General features: G+C 61.6%; 2 protein-coding genes across 7 annotated transcripts; one reads left to right on the top strand and one right to left on the bottom strand.

The window, feature by feature from the left end:
- Positions 1-389: 389 nt before the first annotated feature.
- Positions 390-11,190, bottom strand: HDGFL2 (HDGF like 2). 3 transcript variants are annotated; one of them, XM_075723552.1, is made up of 16 exons: positions 11,119-11,190; positions 8,373-8,449; positions 8,153-8,291; positions 6,091-6,270; positions 5,549-5,665; positions 5,308-5,379; positions 4,925-5,072; positions 4,638-4,713; positions 4,263-4,548; positions 3,479-3,573; positions 2,880-2,950; positions 2,454-2,524; positions 2,121-2,222; positions 1,810-2,023; positions 975-1,098; positions 390-754 (listed from the first exon to the last, which is right to left on the bottom strand). In XM_075723552.1, exons 1-16 carry the CDS (start codon positions 11,188-11,190, stop codon positions 661-663), a joined length of 1,938 nt encoding a protein of 645 aa, XP_075579667.1. In that variant the 3' UTR covers positions 390-660. The 3 variants fall into 3 exon arrangements, with proteins under 3 accessions (XP_075579667.1, XP_075579666.1, XP_075579668.1); XM_075723551.1 differs by having other exon boundaries at positions 390-757; XM_075723553.1 differs by lacking the exons at positions 8,153-8,291; positions 8,373-8,449.
- Positions 11,191-12,532: 1,342 nt separating this feature from the next.
- On the top strand, positions 12,533-17,242 carry UBXN6 (UBX domain protein 6). Of its 4 annotated transcripts, XM_075723510.1 has the most exons (12): positions 12,533-12,615; positions 12,982-13,136; positions 13,439-13,478; positions 13,567-13,585; positions 13,620-13,751; positions 14,347-14,444; positions 14,855-14,930; positions 15,017-15,101; positions 15,351-15,570; positions 15,674-15,804; positions 16,448-16,593; positions 17,107-17,242. In XM_075723510.1, exons 1-12 carry the CDS (start codon positions 12,533-12,535, stop codon positions 17,233-17,235), a joined length of 1,314 nt encoding a protein of 437 aa, XP_075579625.1. In that variant the 3' UTR covers positions 17,236-17,242. The 4 variants fall into 4 exon arrangements, with proteins under 4 accessions (XP_075579625.1, XP_075579622.1, XP_075579623.1 ...); XM_075723507.1 differs by lacking the exon at positions 13,567-13,585 and having other exon boundaries at positions 12,533-12,642; positions 13,439-13,494; XM_075723508.1 differs by lacking the exon at positions 13,567-13,585 and having other exon boundaries at positions 13,439-13,494.
- The last annotated feature ends 706 nt before the right edge of the window (positions 17,243-17,948 follow it).

A 17,948-nucleotide genomic window follows, 5' to 3' on the forward strand; every position in this document is an offset into this window, starting at 1 on the left:
CTGCCTCCCCTGGAGCAGAGGGACCTGGCTCCAGCAGCTGCCTCCGGCTGGAGAGACGGCAATAGTTGGGAAACGGGCTCGGAGCAGGGAGAAGCCCTCATGGCCAAAGCAGAGCCCAGCACGGGCACCGGCAAACCAAGCCGAAAGCAGCCTGGTTGGGCCGCCCCGCTCCCCTCCCCTGGGCCCGGCCAGGCCACCCATGGGTGCCTGGCCCTGGCTCCGAGGACGGGCCACAGCCCGAGGGGAGGGGAGGACCCATGGGGGCATTTTCCAGCCCCAGCCCCAGGCAGGGGTTTGCTCCTGCCCTGCCCTCGTCACAGTCAGCGATGCCTTAAGAAACAGACACTGGGGCTCCTTGTGTTTTTCATTAAAAAACCCTTTATATTCATTTCATGTCCGTTGAAATCACAAGAAATTAGGTAAGGGGGAAAAACAAAACAAAACAAAACCAAAACAAAAAAAAAAAAAAAGAGGGGACAAATACAGACAACCAGCACAGCCCCGCCACGGTCGGTGCTTTCGCGGGGCCGGGGGCACAGGACAAGACCTAGGACATCAGCTACTGTGTGACTTAGTGAAGTAACTCAAGCAGGGGACGAGGCAGAGGCCAGTCTCCCTTCGTGGCCCCTCTGCCTCCTCCTCCGGGCGGGAGCCGCTTCCTCAGCTCTCCTCCGCGTCATCCACAGCCTCTGACTCCCCACGAGCCCTCTCCCGCTCCGGCCCGGCTCGCTCGGCCTTGGGATAGTCCTGCACGCTGCTGGGGGAGAGCACAGGCATCACGGTGAGCCTCTCCCCTGCCCGCAGCACCCCCTCTCCCATGGCCTGGGAAATCCCAACGTGGGAAAAGCCCCGGCTTGGGAAAAGCCCCACACAACCCACGAGACCCCCAAACCATCCATGTGAGAGCCCAGCTTGGACGTGCATCAGCTCCAGGCGAGCTCCCAAGCCCCCAGCTCTGCCCCTCGCACGCTCACTTGTTGTGGGTCTCCTCGGCGGACGCCTCCGGCTCTCCGGTTCCCGGCCCTTGGCCTTTGTCCTTCTCCTCTGCGCCCTCGGCTTTTTGGGACAGGGATTCACCATTCACAGGACCTGACAAGTCTAAAGGGAAGAGAGAAGCTCAGACACTCGGGTCCCTGTGGCAGACCTCGTCTGCACTGACCCACAAGGGGCTGAGCAAGGCGAGGACCCACGGCCACAGGTTGTCCCCATCCAGGCAAGGGACACCCAGCTGAGACCGAGGGGACCCCAGGTCTGGCCTGACCCCGATAGCTACGGGAAGGGCCCCCAAGACCCCATCTCCCAAGCCCAGAGCCAGGCGTCAGAGCGGATTTTCCCCATCAGCTCCTCTGGGGAGGCTCTTGCAGCATCACCAGGACGTCCCCAGGCAGGGACCCAGCCAGGAGGGTGGAAGAGCCCAGGCACCAGCTGCCTGCGCAAGGGCCTGAGCCAGCGTCCAAGGGCGTCTCCGCATTCCTCCGTCTCCCCGGTGCCTTGGACCAGCGCTCAAGCTGGCAGCAAGGAGCCATCCTGGCCCAAAAATCAGCCCAGAGGCACCCGAAGCCAGGGCGTGGGCGTTGAGGTTTGCCCTCTGCTCTCACTGCCGCCAGCGTTCGCTATTCAGTCCTTTCCCACTCTTGGACCAGAGGTGCCACACGTGGCTGCCGATCCCCTCCACCACCGAGGCCAAGGGCCACCCCTGTTTGTGTCCCCAGTCCCCAGCGAGACGTGCCGTGCCCCGAGGAGGGCCCCAGGATCGCTACGTGCCCGGACAGAGCAGAGAACCGCCCTGAGACACACAGGGAGCGTTACCAGCGTTCGCCTCCTCGTCCCCCTTCTCATTCCGTGTCTCCCCTCCTGACAGCTTCTCCTGGCTCTTCTCCGCCTCCCCCTTGTCCTTCTCAGGCCCAGCTTTGTTGGCTTTCTGGATTGCCTCCATCTTTGGTCCCAGGACACGTGACTTCAACCGGGTGTAGACTTCAGCAGCTTTCTCCATCACGTCCTTGTTTGCTTTATAGCGACGGATCTGCACCAGAAAGAGGGAGGAGGGATGCCCTTAGAGCTGGGGTGATCCAAGCACGCTCCTCGCTCCCTCCAGGCAGGGACTCAGCCCTCTGCCCTACCTTTTTCAGCGTAGCCACCACATCAGTGTGCTTCTGCAGGATGTGAGAGGTGACCTGGAGCGTGCCCAGCTCCTCTAGCGCATTCAGACACCGCTTGATGTCCTGCAAGGACGGCACCAAGATCAGAAGCCGCCTGGAAGTCTCCCTGTGGGCACCTGGGGCAGCGCTGCGTGGGGCACCGTCCCCTAATGCCACCCAGCATCCAGAAAGGCGAGAGGAGGCTCAGCCAGGCCGAGCACCCCCAGGTATTGCAGCCGGGCCAGGCTCACGCGGTGGCCAAGGACACGACAAGCAGGGACCTCGCAGGCCCGGCCGGCACTCCCGGGCACTCACCGGGTTATCCACCTTCAGGGCAAACTTGATCTCGCTGTGAAGCTTCTGAAGTTTCTCTTCAACTGTGGGCTCTGGAGGAGCAAGGGAGACAGGTGGAGGCATGAGGCCACTGGAGGAGAGCATGGCACTGCCTGGAGCCCAGGACCTTTCCCCCAGCAAGGGTTTGGTTTCCTCCTGCATCTCCAAGGTCAAACACAGCCCCAGGGCCTCTCCGAAGAGGATGGGTTGCGGTGTGCCAAGATTGGGAGGGGATGTATACAGGGAAGCTCGCTGTCTCTGCACACCCTGTAAACACTCTCCAACACAATGCCGGGACCACAGCAGTGCTGGGAAGGGCCCTTTGGGAAAGATCCCTCCTCTTCCTCGGGATGGGGCTCCCTTCTCTCCCTCTCCTCCCCTCTGTTGACAGCAAGCAACGGCTCTCACCCTTCTTCTTCTCCATCCTCCTTTCGGGGATCAGGTCAGATTTCTTCCGGCCTCGTTCCACTTTCAAAGGCCTGTGGAAGGAAAAGGAAAGAGGTAAGATCATTCAGGTGAAACCACCCGCTCGCTGCCAGGCTAACAAGAAGGGTGATGGCACACATCGGCACATCCCCCCGGCGTGCCCGTCGGTGCAAGCCAGGCAGCAGAGTCCCGCCACGCTCCACCCACGCTTTCACACACATCTCCCAGCTCGAAAGCAGACAGGAGCCCTGAGGCAGCAGCTCCCCCATGCCCCAGCTTCCCGGGATTGCAGAAAAGCAGAGCCCCAAAATGATACCCCAAGGGTCTTCCCCTGCGAGACGGAAAACACCAGGGAAGCTCAGCCTGGTGCCCCCTGACACCTCCTCCAGCCCCTTCAGCTCCCGGGGACAAGAGGGGAGGAAACAGCCCGGCCCCTCCACGGGCGCTGCCGGCCCAGGGGCAGCTCCACGGGGACCCCCATCCCCACCCCGGGGCGTCAGCCGGGGAGGTTGGGCCGCAGCAGAGCAACGGCCCTGTCTCCAGAGGAAGAAAGCACCGATGCGGGGAGGGGAGATGCTGACTTGTTCCGTGGTTTCTCCTCTGCTCGGCCCCTCTTCTCCTTCTGATTCGGTTTCCTTGACAACTCCGAGGGCTGCTTCTTCACCGGCTTCTTTACCTTGGAGGAGAGAACAATGCAGGCGAGAGCGGCAGAGCCCTCCCCGCTGCGGGAGGGAGACAGTGCCACGGCCCCGCTGGGCACGATCCAGCACCCATCGCACCACTGCTGCAGGCGGTTCGGGTGCAGGCGCATCCCCCACACGGGATAAAAAAAGACTTGGGTTGCAGCACAGCGATGCGCAGCTCCACAAGTAAGTATCCTGGTACCTAGAGTGGCCCACCCAGCCTGCAGTACCCTGGCAGACCCACATGTCCTTCCAGACCTCAGGATCTTCGGGCTGCTTTCCTGGCTCCCCCTCCACAACGGAGGAACTCGCCAGGCTAAACGGGCGACCTCGCCTCTGACCACGGGCAGCACGGTTCCTATGAGCCCTCTGCAACCCCTCCCTGTGCTTCAGCCAAATCCGGCTGATGCTCCTCCAGGCTCCGGGGAGGGCAGCGGAGCAAATCCGATGACTGTGGTGGGAGGGAGAGCACCATGGCAATGCATCGGGGGCCAGGAGAAGAGCTCCCATTTGCAAGGCGTGGATGTGCCTGTGGCCACAACCCTTCCCGGTGCTGCGTGGGCAACCCCAGCGTAGCACAAGGAGGCGGCGGCAGGTCCCTGCCGCTCCTGGAGGTCCCTGCTGACCTGACCTGAGAGGATGGGCTGTGTCTGTCCCCAGCTCCCCATGGCTCTGTACTTACCTCTTTCTCCAGCTCCAGTTCAGAGTCCGAGGAGGACGGGGCCTTGGCCCGACCTTTCCGGCCCTTTTTGGCCACTTCATCCTCTGCACTGCTGTCTGAGTCCGAGTGCATCTCCTCGCTCTTCTCCGCTTTCTCCTTCCTCTTCTCTTTCTCCTCCTTCTCCTGCTCCCGGAGTCGACGGATCTCTTCCTCCTGCTCCCTCTTCCTCTTCTCCTCCAGCTCCCGCCGCCGTTCTTCATCTCGCCTCTTCCACTCGCTGATGCGGTCCACGTCACTATCGCTGTCGCTGTAAAGGACAAAGCACGCTTGGACCCCTCATGCGGAGGGGAGGTGGGTGACCCTCCAGCCGAGCCCCGAGGCTGGCAGCGATCTCACCTGTCGCTGCTGGAGCTGGTCGGGACACGCTCGGGCTTCGGTTTCCTGCCACGGGGCTTGGGAGGGGGTTTCTCAGCTGCAAGACAACGGGGAGATGTTCAGCAGGAGCCCCGGCTGTCCCTCTGTTAAAACAGCCCCAGATCGGCAGGGCAGAGGGCTGTTCAGATCGGGGCTGCAAGATGTCCACAACAGAAGGGGACCCCAGAGCCTCAGCAGCCCCCAACCTCACGTGCTCTCCAGTCCCCTGAGGAAGCCAGCAGTGGTGGAAGAAGCTTCCTCGGCGTTACCTGGCTTCCTGCCCCGCGGAGCCTTCTTCACAGACACATCCGAGTCTGAATCAGAGTTGGAGTCCGACTTGGTCATGTCCACAGTCGCATTTCCCATTTCCGAATCCGAGTCTACTTTGGAGTCTGAGTCGGAGCCGGACTCCACTTTCTGCAGGCACAGAGTGGGGTTGGCAGCGGGGGCGGCAGTGGCTCAGCAGCGTGCCCCAAAACAGAGCAGCATGGAGCACAACTGGGTCACCAAGGCATCGGCAAGGGCCCCCGTGGTGCTGAACACACCCAGCCCATGGCAGGGCCCTGCCACCCCCGGCCCCGCTCCAGGCAGCACAGACGCCAGACTCCTCTCCAGCTTCCCTCTGCTGCACTGCAGACTTGGGGTCTTTTACCTTCTTCTTCCTCCCCGCTGCTGGCATCCTCCGGGGAGCCCTGGCCACTGGCTTCTTCTCAGGAGTGAAGTCCTGGAGGAAAACACAGATAGGAAGAAATGGAGAACAGTCTCATGACGGTTTCAGAAGCCAGTCAGGTTTCCTCGAGCCATTGCCCCCGCAGACAGTAATGCTCTTCCTCCAGCCCTTTACCCACCACCCTGTCAGCCTCCATACAAGCGTATCCCAGAAATCCTCTCACCTGGTCACTGTTTTTTTCCGACTCGGAAGATGTTTCTGAGTTCTCCTCTTCTGTCAGGGAAGGGCTGCCCTGATCCAGGTCACTGGAGGATTTCCGAGGCCGTTTTGCCACCGGCATCTGATACGCGAGAAGTGAGAACGTGCGAGAAGCCCCCTCCGCCCACAACAGAATGCCAGTGCTTGCTGGGAAAGGGCTTTGCACAACTCTTCCCAACTGGCCCTGCAAGAGCAGCCACGTGCACTCAGAAGAGACCTGCGGCTCTAGTCTCTCCTCCTGGCTACAAACTACACCAGGACTGGGCCATGCCACCATCCCACAGACAATACGAGACAGCTGTGAGACCCCCAAACATGTACTGAACCCCATTTCCCACCGGAGAATCCAGAGGGAGTTGGTTTCTTCACTACCTCCTGCCACGGCGGGTTTGACAAGCTGCATGGTGGGCAACAGCTCAGCGGTGGACCCAAGGACTGCATCAGCGTCCTCCCGACCAGCACACCCTCCCGTCTCTGCTGCGTGGAACCGCCTCAGCCCACACTCACTTTCATAGCCAGCGATTTTCGCTTGAGCCCACTGTGGTCGCTGCCTCGATCCGAGTCCTCATCGCTTTCCATTTTCTCCGTGGCGACTGCAGCCATGGCAGTGTCTTCCTCATCATCACCTGCATCGCTTCCCCCCATTGGGTCATTCTCGGGAACGTCGCTGTCCGAGGAGCTCGCAGGCTAAAGACAGCGGAGACGAGAGCTGTGTTATCACCCCAAGGGGCCTGTGGTGTACCGGGGGGAGAGGAGAAGGGGCACAAAAGGGTGACGAGCAATGGACGGCAGCGCTGAGCAGAGAGGTGTGCGTGCAAAGGAGCGTGGGGCAGCCTACCCTCCCAGCACAGAACCCTTCAGCGTGGCTCTGGGGCAGGGGGACAACGTGACCAGCCCTTCAACGAGGATGCTCAGTTCACCCCCTTCTAATTCCCCTGCACCCCCTTCCCAAGGCCCCTCACGCACCACCCCGAGACCACCAGCAACACCTTCCCTCTGGATCCCCCAGCTCGGCTTCCACCCGCTGCTGTCGCCTCGCTCCCCTCTCCCCCCATCCTTGCGCTCTGCTAAAGACCCCTGGAGAAGCCTAGACCTGACAGCCCCTCCTGGGCGAGCGGACCCCAGCCCTCCTCTGCCCGAACGGCGCCAGACAAGCAGGGCTGGGTGGCTCGGCTCAGCCTCTCCTCCAGTATCAGGGAGCAGCCGTTCTCCTCCGGCGCGCTGCCAGGGCCAGGCCTCTTCCTTCTCAGACGGCTTCACCCCGCAGCACATCGCACACCTTCCCCACGGGAAAGGTCCTCATGAGAAGTCCAGCGTGGCAGCCACCACTCTTCCCAGCTGGGATCTTCTGTGTCCTGCTCCCTCACTCCCACGTAGGAAAGGTCTCCTGGCTTCTCAGCAGCCCATCGTGAGGTTCCTCACGCAAGGACATCACACCCAAGGGGTTTCCTAGCGCTGGGATCCTTCCAGTGCTGGAGCCTTCCTGCTGGAAAGCCTCTCCTCATCCTTGACTGTTCCTGGCACCTCCTTCATTTAGGTCACAAAACCAAACAAGACCTCTACTTCAGTCTCTTCTTCTGCTCCTCCAGGCATTTTGGCCACAAAACGCAGTTGGCGTTGGTGAAGCCTCAGCCTTGCCGGGGCCGTTGGCGTTGCCTCGGTCCCTCAATCGCAGCAGGCCCTTCACCAACAGGTTTCTTACCCCTGCTGGGAGTTCACGGTGGAGTCCCTGGGCAAAGCGGGTGCTGCCTCCCTCACCATCACCAGCCTCCCACCCAACAAGCTGAAGTTGTTCTCCAGGTTTTTAAGCATCTCCATGGTCTCACCTTACCCTACATCTGCGGTCTTGGGTCCAACCATCTCCCTCAGCTACTCAAACCACATCCTCTCTCCTGCACTGGCAGCGGCACGGCCAGGGGGCTCATTCCCTGAGCCTGCCTACCTCTAGACCACCTCGCCCTTGTAGCTCACCTTAAAAACCTTCCTCTGCCTCTTCAGACCAACTGCCTATGAAGCTGCTTTGGACGCCTTCTTTGAAGATCGCTATACAATAAATTGTATCACACAATTATGGTTACGAAATGCCCACGCAAGCAATTGACAGCAAAGAGCTGTCTCCCGGCCTGCTCTGAAGCCCGCTGAAGGAGCAGCCCAGCGGCTTTTGGCTCAGGACCTCAGAAACGGATGAAGAGGGGGACTGCCCAACACTCCACGCGCAGGTCTGGGAGCTGGGGACGAGCAAGCCTCAAGTTCTCGCTCTGACAACGAAATCCTCTGTGGTTTTGGGCAAGCGGCACAAAGCACATCCCCGGTTCCACCTTGAAGATGGGGCAAAGGCATCTTCCTCCAGAGGAGGAGGAGGAGGAGGGCTGGCTCCCTCAGGAAGGGAGAGGGCAGGGAAGGGAAGCTACTTCAACCCCAAGAAAGCCGATCTGCGAGCTGGAAGCGCGTAGGCACCGTAGCAATGAGAAGCAGAAAAAGGAGGAGAGCGGCTCGGAGGAAAGGAGAGGTGGAGGCGCCGGCAGCCCACGTCCTCGCGGCCCCCCCGCCGCGCGAGGCCCACACTCACCGGAGGGGCACTGTAACTGGCGTGAGGGTTGTTCTGGATTTCCCACAATCCCTCGTTGAAGCCTTTTCTCTTGTTTGGTTTCCCATATTTGTCTTTATATTTTTCATAAGGGAAGAGATCTTTAGGGCCCAAGAAGGCGCTGGAGAGAAACAAAGCAGAGGTGAGCCCGGAGCAGAGGCAGCGGGGCAAAGCCCAGAGAGGGGAGCGAGGCAGCGCTTACGTCTCATGGGTGCCGAAGAAGAAGATGGGGTACTTGTTCGGTGGGGGTTTCACGGCGCCGTCCGCGATGTCATCGATCTGAAAGGAAACCCAAAGCAGGAGGTGGTCAGAGAGAGCGGCTTGAGCACGTCCTCTGCGGGGCACATCAGCCCCGGCCAGCAGCGTCGGCCTCCGGCACCCGCACCTGCTTGGAGGCAAGCACGGCAAGAAAGCACCCGGACGGGGACCTTGCTACGCGCAAGAGTCCCACTGCGGCGTCAGGGCCCGGCGGGATCTCTAGAAGAGTAACAGAAGGGATCCGGCACGGATGCTCTACGGCTAGAGCTCGGCGTGAGGTCGTCTCTCCACGGCCGGGCTCAACGCCCAGGGAAACGTGGGCCTTGTGCTACTCCCCAGAGATCCATCGCACGAGCTGCCTCGGGGGGGACGCCCGAGGGGAGCCCCCTCCAGCCCGGGGCGGGGGGCGATTGCTCCAACGGGGCGGCCTGAGGGTCCTTCCTGGCTGGAGACCGGCCGCAGGAAAAGCCCCGCTGCCGGCGGGACACGCGGGCCACCCCGTCTTCTTCCCACGCGCCGGCTCCAGCGCCCGTCTGTCCGCTCCACGTGGTCCGGGCTGCGGGCAGAGCCGCAGGCGGGAGCCTCGGGGTGCGCAGGGGCTTGCCCCGCGTGCTGGGGAGGTCTTCGGGGCAGGGGAAAGCCTTCCCCAAAAGAGCAAGCAGGCTAAAGCAGGAGGGGCTGCAGACGCCAGCAGCGCAAGGGCTCTCGTGGAACGACCGAGTCCTCTTGGCGCCAGGCCAGCCACAACAGCACGGGGATGGCATCCCAGATCTCACGGCGTGGTGCAGCCAAGCATCGTCGTCTCTGGCACCCTGAGCCTCCCCGGTATCTGCCGGCCCCGATCCCACACGGTTTCCACCTGCCGGTCTCTTGCCATCAGACACCTTCAAGCGGATGAACCTGCCTTGCCCTCAGCTGCCGCCGGGGACCACCGCAGACCCCGACCAAGCCCCCGAGCCGCCTCGCACTCCCCGGTGAGCACATCCTACGCCGGCCCCCGCTCTGCCCACTCCTCCGGGTCTCCTCCAGGCACCACGACGGCACAACGCTGTCACCCGGCCAGCGGGACCAGTCGTCCCCCGCCACTCGCGCCCCATCCACACCCCCCAAACTGCACCGGCACCCTCCGATCCCGCACCTCGCAAGCGCTCAGCCGCAGCCCCCCACATGCGTCACACCCGGGTGCTGCCCCCCGCATGTGCATCCCCCCCTGTCCCCACCAAGGGACGCAGCCCCGGACCCCAGCTCTGTCCCCCACCCCTCCCCAAACTCAGGCCTCCTGCTGCTGTCCCCAGTGGGGGACAGAGGGTGGTGACATCCAGGCTGGGAAGGGGAATGGGGGTCTCTGGCGGGGCAGGGCCCCGCTAGGCAGTGGGAGGATGAGGATGGAGGGCAAGGGCAGGACTGCTCCGGGGTGCTGGGGCAGGGGGTGGGCTGTGAGGGACCCCCATGGGCTCGGGGTGCCTGGAGCGCCAGGGCCCCGGGGCACAGCAGGGGTCCCCAGGCCAGGGGTGCAGGTCCCAAGGGAGGGCTCAGGGTGCCACTGGGACAGGAGGGGGGTCCCGGGTCCCCCTGCCTGGGGTTGTCAAACACCCTCCTGGTGAGGGGTCCCCCAGGTCTCCCTCATCCCTTGCCAGGTACAGGCACCAGTGGGGGACCCCCCTCTCTCCCTCGGTGTGGGTGCCAGTACGGGACCCCCAGCCCGGTGCAGGATCTCCTCCCAGTACAGGTGCCAGCATGGGACCCCAGTTCCAGCCCTGGCCCCCCATCTGGTCTGGGTTTCTCCATCCTGGTACAGGTGCCAACCTGACATCCCATCCCGGGATCAGACCCCGGTGCTGTTGTGGGACCCCTCATCCCAGTGCAGGACCCCATCCCGGTACTGGGCTCCCATCCTGGTACGGGTGCCCGTAGGGGATCTCCATCCCAGTACGGTTCCTGCATCGGGTCCCCATCCCAGGATGGGTGCTGGAATGGGACCTCCCATCCCGGCATGGGGCACCGCATCCTGGTACCGGGTCCCCATCCCGGTACAGGTGCCGGTACGAGGGCTCCATCCCGGTACGTGACATCCCAACCCAGTACGGGTGCTGGGATGGGACTCCCCATCCCAGTATGGGTCCTGGTACAGGTCCCCCACGTCGGTACCGGGCCCACATCCCAGGACAGATACTGGGATGGGTCCCCCATCCCGGTATGGACCCCCCCATGCCGGCACCGGGCCCCCCTCCCGGGACGGGTGCTGGCACCAGGGCCCCCATCCCGGTATGGACCCCCCAGGCCGGTACCGGGTCCCCATCCCGGAATGGGTGCTGGTACCAGGGCTCCCATCCCGGTATGGACCCCCCATGCCGGTACCAGGTCCCCATCCCGGAATGGGTGCCGTTGTGGGACCTCCACCCCAGTATGGGTGCTGGCACAAGTCCCCCACGCCGGTACCGGGCCCCCCTCCCGGGACGGGTGCTGGCACCAGGGCCCCCATCCCGGTATGGACCCCCAGGCCGGTACCGGGCCCCACCCCGGCACAGGTACCGTTACGGCATCTCCATCCCGGTACGGGCCCCCCACCGCGGGACAGCGGCCCGAGCGCGCCCCCACCCCGGTGCCGGCCCCCACCTCGGCACGGGGTCTCCGGCCCGGCCCCCCCGGCCCCGCCGCGCCCCCCCGCCGGCGCGGCCCCGCGGTCTCACCCGGGCCGGCCAGTGCGGGTACCCCTTCATCTTGGCGAAGACGAGGTCTCCGGGCTTGAAGCTGTGCGGCATGGCGGCCGCGGGGCGGGGCGGCGGCGGCGGAGGCCCAGGCCGCGGGCAGCACCGGGCAGCGGGGCGGGGACGGCCCGGCCCGCAGGATGTCCCGCCCCCGCCCGCGGCGCCAGCTTCCGTTGGCTCGGCGCCGCGTCGCTCCGCCGTCTCGCCCAATAGCAGCCAGGCGAGGGCACGGTGAGATAACGGGATTGGGCCGCGCCGCCAGAGGCGCCGAGGAGGGGGGTGCTGAGGGGCGTGGCCAGAGGGGCCGGGGGTGGGGCCGGGGGGGCCGGTTTGGGGCGGGGGGGAGGGGGCAAGGCCGGGGGGGGGGACAGGGGCTGGGGGGGATGGGCCGGGGCTATAGGGAGGGGGCCGGGGCCACAGGGTGTGAACCAGGACTATAGGGAGAGGGACACGAGGGACAGGGCTATAGGGAGGGGGCCGGGGCTATAGGGTGAGGGCCGGGGCTATAGGAGGAGGGACAGGGCTATAGGGTGAGGGCCGGGTCTATAAGGAGGGGGCCGGGGCTATAGGGTGAGGGACAGGGCTATAGGGTGAGGGCCGGGGCTATAGGGTGGGGGCTATAGGGAGGGGCCCGGGGCTATAAGGTGGGGGACGGGGCTATAGGGCCGGGGCTATAAGGAGGGGGCCGGGGCTATAAGGTGGGGGCTGGGGCTATAGGGACGGGCCCGGGGCTATAGGGAGGGGGCCGGGGCTATAGGGAGGGGGCCGGGGCTATAAGGTGAGGGCCGGGGCTATGGGGCCGGGGCCGGGGCCGGACGGCGCGGCTGGCTGGCGGCCGTAGGGCCGGGGGGGACACGGGGGACTTCGGGGCGTTCGCCCCCGGGGGCGAGCCCCGGCCCTGCCCCGCCGCCGCCGCCACCTCGGCCCCCCCAGCCCGGGACGCGGCTCGGCCGGACCCCCGCGGCGGGGGCGGCTCCTTCCCCGGGGCCTCCCGGTGGGCCCGGGCCCCTCCGGTTGGGGCGTCCCCGGGGCGAGGACGGGGCCAGCGGCCTGAGCGCCGGGGCGAGGCGGGGGGCCCAGACCTGCGCCGCCTGCCTCGGGCCGGGCCCGGCTGGGCCGGAGCCGGACGGCGTGAGGAGCCTCCGGCAGCTCGCCCGGCGCGGGGGCGGCTCCGGCCGCGGGACCTCGGCCCGCCCAAGCGCTGCCGTGGGCCGCGGGCAGCGCCGGGCCTCGCCGGCGGCACGAGGGGGGGGGCGGGGCCCGGGGGCCAGCGAGCGCGGGCGCCCAGAGCGGCGCCGGCCCCGCCCCTTCCGGTGGCGTCGCGGTGGGCGGGGCGGAAGCGCGGGCGGGGCGGAAGCGCGGGCGGGGCGGGGCCGCCGGTCCCGGTGCCGCCGCCATGCGCAAGTTCTTCCAGGAGATCAAGGCCGACCTGAAGTTCAAGACCGCGGGGCCCGGGCAGAAGCTGTCGGAGCCGTCCCGGTATGGGGGGTGCGGGGGAGCCCTCCGGTAGCGGAGGGCCCGGCGGGGGGTGGAGGCCGTGCCGGGGCGCTGCCGGCAGCAGCGGCGCTGACCGGGCGGGAGCCGGGAGCCGGCCCCCTCCGCCCCGCGGCTGCCCTGGGCCCGGTGCCTCCCGGTGCGCGGCGGGGAGCAGCCCCTGGGCCGAGGCTGCCCGGCGGCACCGGGCTGGCACCGGCACCGACACCGCCGGCTGCGGGGCCCGACGCTCACCGCGCAGCGATGCTGCCGCACCGGGGCAGCCGGTTCCCCGGGCGCGGTTGCCGTTCGCGGCCGTGGCCGCGTCACGGAGCCCGTCCCCTGCTGAGCCCCGCCGCTCCCCCGGCCCAGGGCCCCCAGGGAGAAGCCCAAAGCCGAAGCGGCGCCGAAGCCTCGCCGGGGACCGACCGATGAAGCGCAGATGGCGGCGGCCGCAGCGCTGGCGCGGATGGAGCTGAAGCCCAAGGCCAGGCTGCCCTCGTCCCAGGAGGCCATCAAGAACCAGGGTAGGAGCTCGGCACCGAGCGGGGTGCGGGCCCAGGGACGGGGCAGCCGGCCGGTTACAGCTCCAAGCCGAGCCCGGAGAGGGAGGCCCCAGGCGGGCAACCGCCCGGGTGCAGCTGGCTTCTGCGGCTGCTCGGGTGCCACAGAAACGGGGGTCACGCTCACCCGGGGACTCTCAGGCCAGGGACAGCGCGCCCGGGCAGGCGTTCGCTTCCCCAGGGCGGTGCTGCGGGTTCCGAAGCCCTCCAGAACCTGCTGGACCCCTGCCCCGTCCACCGCCGTAACCGGGGCTTGTCTCTCGTAGTGAGAAAAGAGCTGATGGCTGAGGCGGCTGCAAGCGAGGAGCTCTCTGTGCAGAAGGTACGAGAGACGCGGCTGTTCCCTGGTCAGCACCCTTTGCGCAGATGTGCCAGGGTATTTGAAAACAAAAAGCCCCACAAAACCTTCCTGGGTTCAGCTCAGTGCCTGGTTTTTTTCTCCTTTAGGACCTCGCATCCCCGGACCAGGAAGGGGCAGCCGCCCCCTCTGTTTCAGGGGTCTATTTCATTTGCCCGTTGACTGGTGCAGTCGTAAGGAAAGACAAGAAGGAAAAGCACATCAGAGAAGCCATCCAGTCGGTAAGCGCTATGTCTGCCAGCTGCACAGCTTCCCTTCCTCCTGTTTTAACACATTTGGTGGCATGGGTCCCCTCGAGCAGTGCAGCAGTGACCTCTCCACCCCTCCGCCTTCTCACCTGTGAAATCTCCACCATCTCCCGAAGGGCGAGTCTGCTCCGCTGTGGATGTATAAATGCCTGTCTCAGCACCCTCCCTTCGACTTGCTGGAAATGCTGGGACTGGGAACTCTGGCCCTGTACTGGTTTTGGCTGGGACAGAGTTCATTTTCTTCATAGCAGCTGGGATGGTGCCATCTTTTCAGTTTGTGATGAAAACAGTGGTTACGCACTGGGAGTGGCTACACTGGGAAGCAGTGAATAAATTCCTTTGCTTGCATGCACAGCTTTTGCTTTACCTAATAAACTGGCTTTAGCCCAACCCACAAGTTTTTTTCCCCCCTGCTTTTACCCTTCCAGTGCTCCCCCCCATCCCACTGTGGCGGGAATGAGCGTGGTGCCGAGCTGCTGGTCGGGGTCAAACCACAACAGACCCACGCATCCCTTTGCGCAGAGTAGCATCAGCTCCCCCCTGACCAGCTTCTCCTCTTCTCCCCCAGTATTTCTCTGTAGACCCAGTGGCTGCCTCCATCATGGAGATTCACACCTTGAATAAGGACCGGGAAAAAGTACGAGTGGGCGTGGAGACCATGGCCAAGTGAGTGGGCTGCCTTAGTAGGACTGAGCGCGGAGGTAGCTTGTCCTTTCCCTGCACGGCTAGCAGGCAGGTGGATTTTCTTGCCCTGCTCCAGGCAAAGTCTGAAGAAAACCAAAGCCGAACACACTTGAACAGTCTTAAGTGTTAGTTAAGAAATAAGGTCAGCATCTCAGAGATGTTTTAACAGTTGGTCCACAAGCCCAAGAGGTTTGGGAGCTGCTGGTTGAGATCAGCCACCCCCATCTTCTCCCTGGCATAGGCATGAAACGCTGATGTATTTTACTTTCCTGAAGTTTTCAGCTCTTTTATCTGAGAAATTCTGTGAGGTCTCTCAGTCTCTTCTTACACCTTGGGGTAGCATGTTCTGAAGTGTCTGCTTTGATCCATACAGTGCATTTATCTTTCTGCAGATACTTGGATAATATCTATCTCCATCCAGAGGAGGAGAAGTACCGGAAAATCAAACTGCAGAACAAAGTGTTTCAGGTGAGGTCAAGACTCCTGCAGGTGCTCTGCCTAGGAAAGTCCTTGCCTGGAGCAGACTACATCTAAATTCTTTCCTTTTCTTCCAGGAAAGGATAAGCTGCCTGGAAGGGATACACAGATTTTTCCAGGCTATCGGGTTTGAGACAAAAACACTGCCTGTTCCAGGACAAGGCAAGAAATCTAAGTGTATTAAACTGGAGTCAGGAGTTTGAGTGGTGGTGGGACATCCCAGGGGAGGCTAGCGAGGCGGCTTTGGTTGTTGAGAGCTCCGCAGGCTGTAACAAAGGCCGTTAAGAAAGAGCCACTCACCCTGCAGTTTCCCTGTTAAGACATTACATTTTCTGGAGATCCTTGCCCTTGTATTTCCTATCTCGCTCACATAAAGAGCAAGAGACTCAAATCCTGTCCTTCCGGTTGTAGAGACCGCAGAGGAGTACTATGTACTGAAGGAAGAAATGCTGACCAAGTTAGAGGACCTCAAGGACTACAAAGAGCAGCTTTTGAGCTCTGAGCCTGTGAGAGCCCAGCTGGATCGCCAGCTCTGTGTATTTAAACCATCACCTGAAGCTGCTCGGTTTGAGCTGCCAAATGACTTTTACAACCTCACTGCAGAAGAGATCAAACGAGAGCAACAGCTCCGGTGAGTGGGCTTTGAAGAAGGGTCCTGACTGCCCAGGGGCATGCGATACCAGCTAAGAGCCTTGTACCTCTCCTTCATGCTAAAAATTGCTTTCTCTCTAAAGGACAGAAGCAGTGGAGAAGGCTTCGATGCTGAGAACAAGAGCCATGCGAGAGAAAGAAGAACAAAGGGAAATGCGGAAGTACAACTACACCCTGGTGCGAGTTCGGTTTCCTGACGGATACATCCTCCAAGGTAAAAGACTTCTTGCCTTGTCTTTGTACACCCCCAAAAGCTTCGGAGAATACTTGTAGCCTAAGAGCTTGCATAATAAGCAGGCTTGAAGTGTGCTGAATGCAGCTGGTAGAATAAAGCAACAAAAAGCAGAGCAGGGTAATGTTTCTCTAAGAACTCTTCCCATCTCCGAGCCCTCCACCTGTCTCACCTGCACAGGGTTGGGACTGTAAGCCAGGGTTGAGTGGAGAGGGAAGAATCTCAAGGTGCTGTTAATTAAAGCGTGCTCTTCCCAGGCTACTGCACGCAAGCTGGACTCATTAGAGCAGTTTGTTATAGTAACCAGCATGAGGTTGCCTGCGTGGTGTCAGGCTATACAACAGTATAAATCCTCTCCAAATTTTGCAGTAGAACTCCGGAAATCATTTCAGGCTTTCCCAACTCTTTGTTACAGGCTGGCAGGGGCTTGCAACAACTGAAGCAATATTTTTCTTTGGGGATTCGGCTTTTATACTTCTCAGCTGAATCAAAGCTGTTTCTGTGTCACTGAAGTAGTTCATAAAGTTACCATCAGTACGTGAGCCCCACGGAGCCTACCACAAAAGGTTAGATTTGGTAAATGCCAGACTCTTTCTCCATATCTCACCTTGTTTTCTCATGGCAGGGACTTTTTATGCACGAGAATCAGTATCTGTGCTCTACAACTTTGTGAGAGAAGCACTCAGAGATGACTGGCTGCCCTTTGAGCTGTTGGGACCCGGAGGTCTCAAACTGACTGATGAGAACTTGGCCTTCAATGAATGTGGGCTGGTGAGTAAAAAAAAGATAGCTGGTACCTTCCACAGGGGTCTTCAGGTTGTCAGCCTCACCTACTGCTCATAACTTAGAGAAGTTTGTGTCTTCTGCTCTCAATGCTGTGAGCTGTGCTCTGGCCCCTTCTTTTTAAGCTCAAGCAAAGAAGTAACGGCTTGAAGGCTTCCAGCTCCAGGCTAGGAGGTCTGGCTGGAAGGAACTGCAAGGACCCACCTCCTGTAGCAAATGCAGGTTGCAGTAGTTGCCAGCAGCTCTATTGTGAGGTTGGCATCCACGCTGGGAAAAGAGGGAAGGCAGCAACTGTGAGGCAAGCGCAGCTCTGGCACAAGGCTTCCAACAGAAAGCCCAAAGCAGCATCCCCTAAAGGAGCTCCTTGCAGAAATCCCCACTTGTCCTTTTTAGTTGAAGTGCTCTTGCTAAGTGTGTCCAGGTCTGTGAACATACACAGCATGTTATGATGTCAAAGTGTAACACTGCTATAGCTTAATAACACAGCCTTTTCTGCTTCAGGTGCCCTCAGCCCTCCTGACTCTCGCCTGGGACGCAGCAGTCATGGCAGACATTCAGGCCTCAGGAGAGGAGCACCCAGCAAGCCCCCTGAAACCAGAACTTCTCTCCAGAGCCCAGACACTGTCATGAAATAAAGGGGAGTGGATTCAGTGCTGGTGGTTTAGACTGTTCCCTCATTTTCCCATATAGACTGTTGGAGCTTCCAGCTACATGACCTCAGAACTGACACTGTTTTAGCTCTGCAGAGTGGGAGTTGAGATTCTGCCATGTCACACCAACCTTGCGGGTACCTCCACAACTCCAGTAAGCGTACACTAAGGCAGCCTTGCCCAGTCAGACACTTACAGGACTGCTCTGAATGGCTTTAAAACCCAAGTTCTAGCAGTGACTGCTAGAGATGTTTCCAAGACCATGGAGAAGCACCGCTCTCCTCCCCTGGAGCAGGGATCAGGTGCTAGTACTAGGGCTGGATTACCAATCAAGTGAGCCTGGGTATCAGGCTGGGCTTAGAACTCAGCTTTTCCTTTTGCTTCTGTGTGCACTGTAACTCCTATTGGAGAGAATATATTTAGATAAAATTATGTTTAGTCTGATTAAATGGAATATTTAAAGACTTGGTTCTGTTCAAGGTTATTTGAATGCACTGCTCTTAGAGGTCTGAAATGCAGATGAGCTCCAGTCAGCACTGGAGCTGGCACTGGTGTTACTGGTGCAGCTGTGGCATTACCCACATTTTCACTTCATGATGCCCACAGACAGAACAGGGGACAGACCCGGAGACTGACAACAGGCGACAGTTATCTATACTGCCCACTGGTGAGAGATTAAGCCTCAAACTACAG

Source organism: Pelecanus crispus, chromosome 20, assembly GCF_030463565.1.
Source record: "Pelecanus crispus isolate bPelCri1 chromosome 20, bPelCri1.pri, whole genome shotgun sequence".
Taxonomy (NCBI): Eukaryota; Metazoa; Chordata; class Aves; order Pelecaniformes; family Pelecanidae; genus Pelecanus; species Pelecanus crispus.

What these genes read in the sequence shown, in the direction of transcription:
- HDGFL2 (XM_075723551.1), bottom strand. Translation starts at nt 11,190, where the DNA reads ATGCCGCACAGCTTCAAGCCCGGAGACCTCGTCTTCGCCAAGATGAAG. An exon ending in CGGAAAAAAACAGTGACCAG is followed by an intron (nt 5,380 to 5,548) that starts GTGAGAGGATTT and finishes GTTTTCCTCCAG; the next exon opens with GACTTCACTCCTGAGAAGAA. An exon ending in GAGGAGAAACCACGGAACAA is followed by an intron (nt 2,951 to 3,478) that starts GTCAGCATCTCC and finishes TTCCTTCCACAG; the next exon opens with GCCTTTGAAAGTGGAACGAG.
- UBXN6 (XM_075723507.1), top strand. Translation starts at nt 12,533, where the DNA reads ATGCGCAAGTTCTTCCAGGAGATCAAGGCCGACCTGAAGTTCAAGACC. An exon ending in GGGTGCGGGGGAGCCCTCCG is followed by an intron (nt 12,643 to 12,981) that starts GTAGCGGAGGGC and finishes CCCCCGGCCCAG; the next exon opens with GGCCCCCAGGGAGAAGCCCA. An exon ending in CCTTCAATGAATGTGGGCTG is followed by an intron (nt 16,594 to 17,106) that starts GTGAGTAAAAAA and finishes TTTCTGCTTCAG; the next exon opens with GTGCCCTCAGCCCTCCTGAC.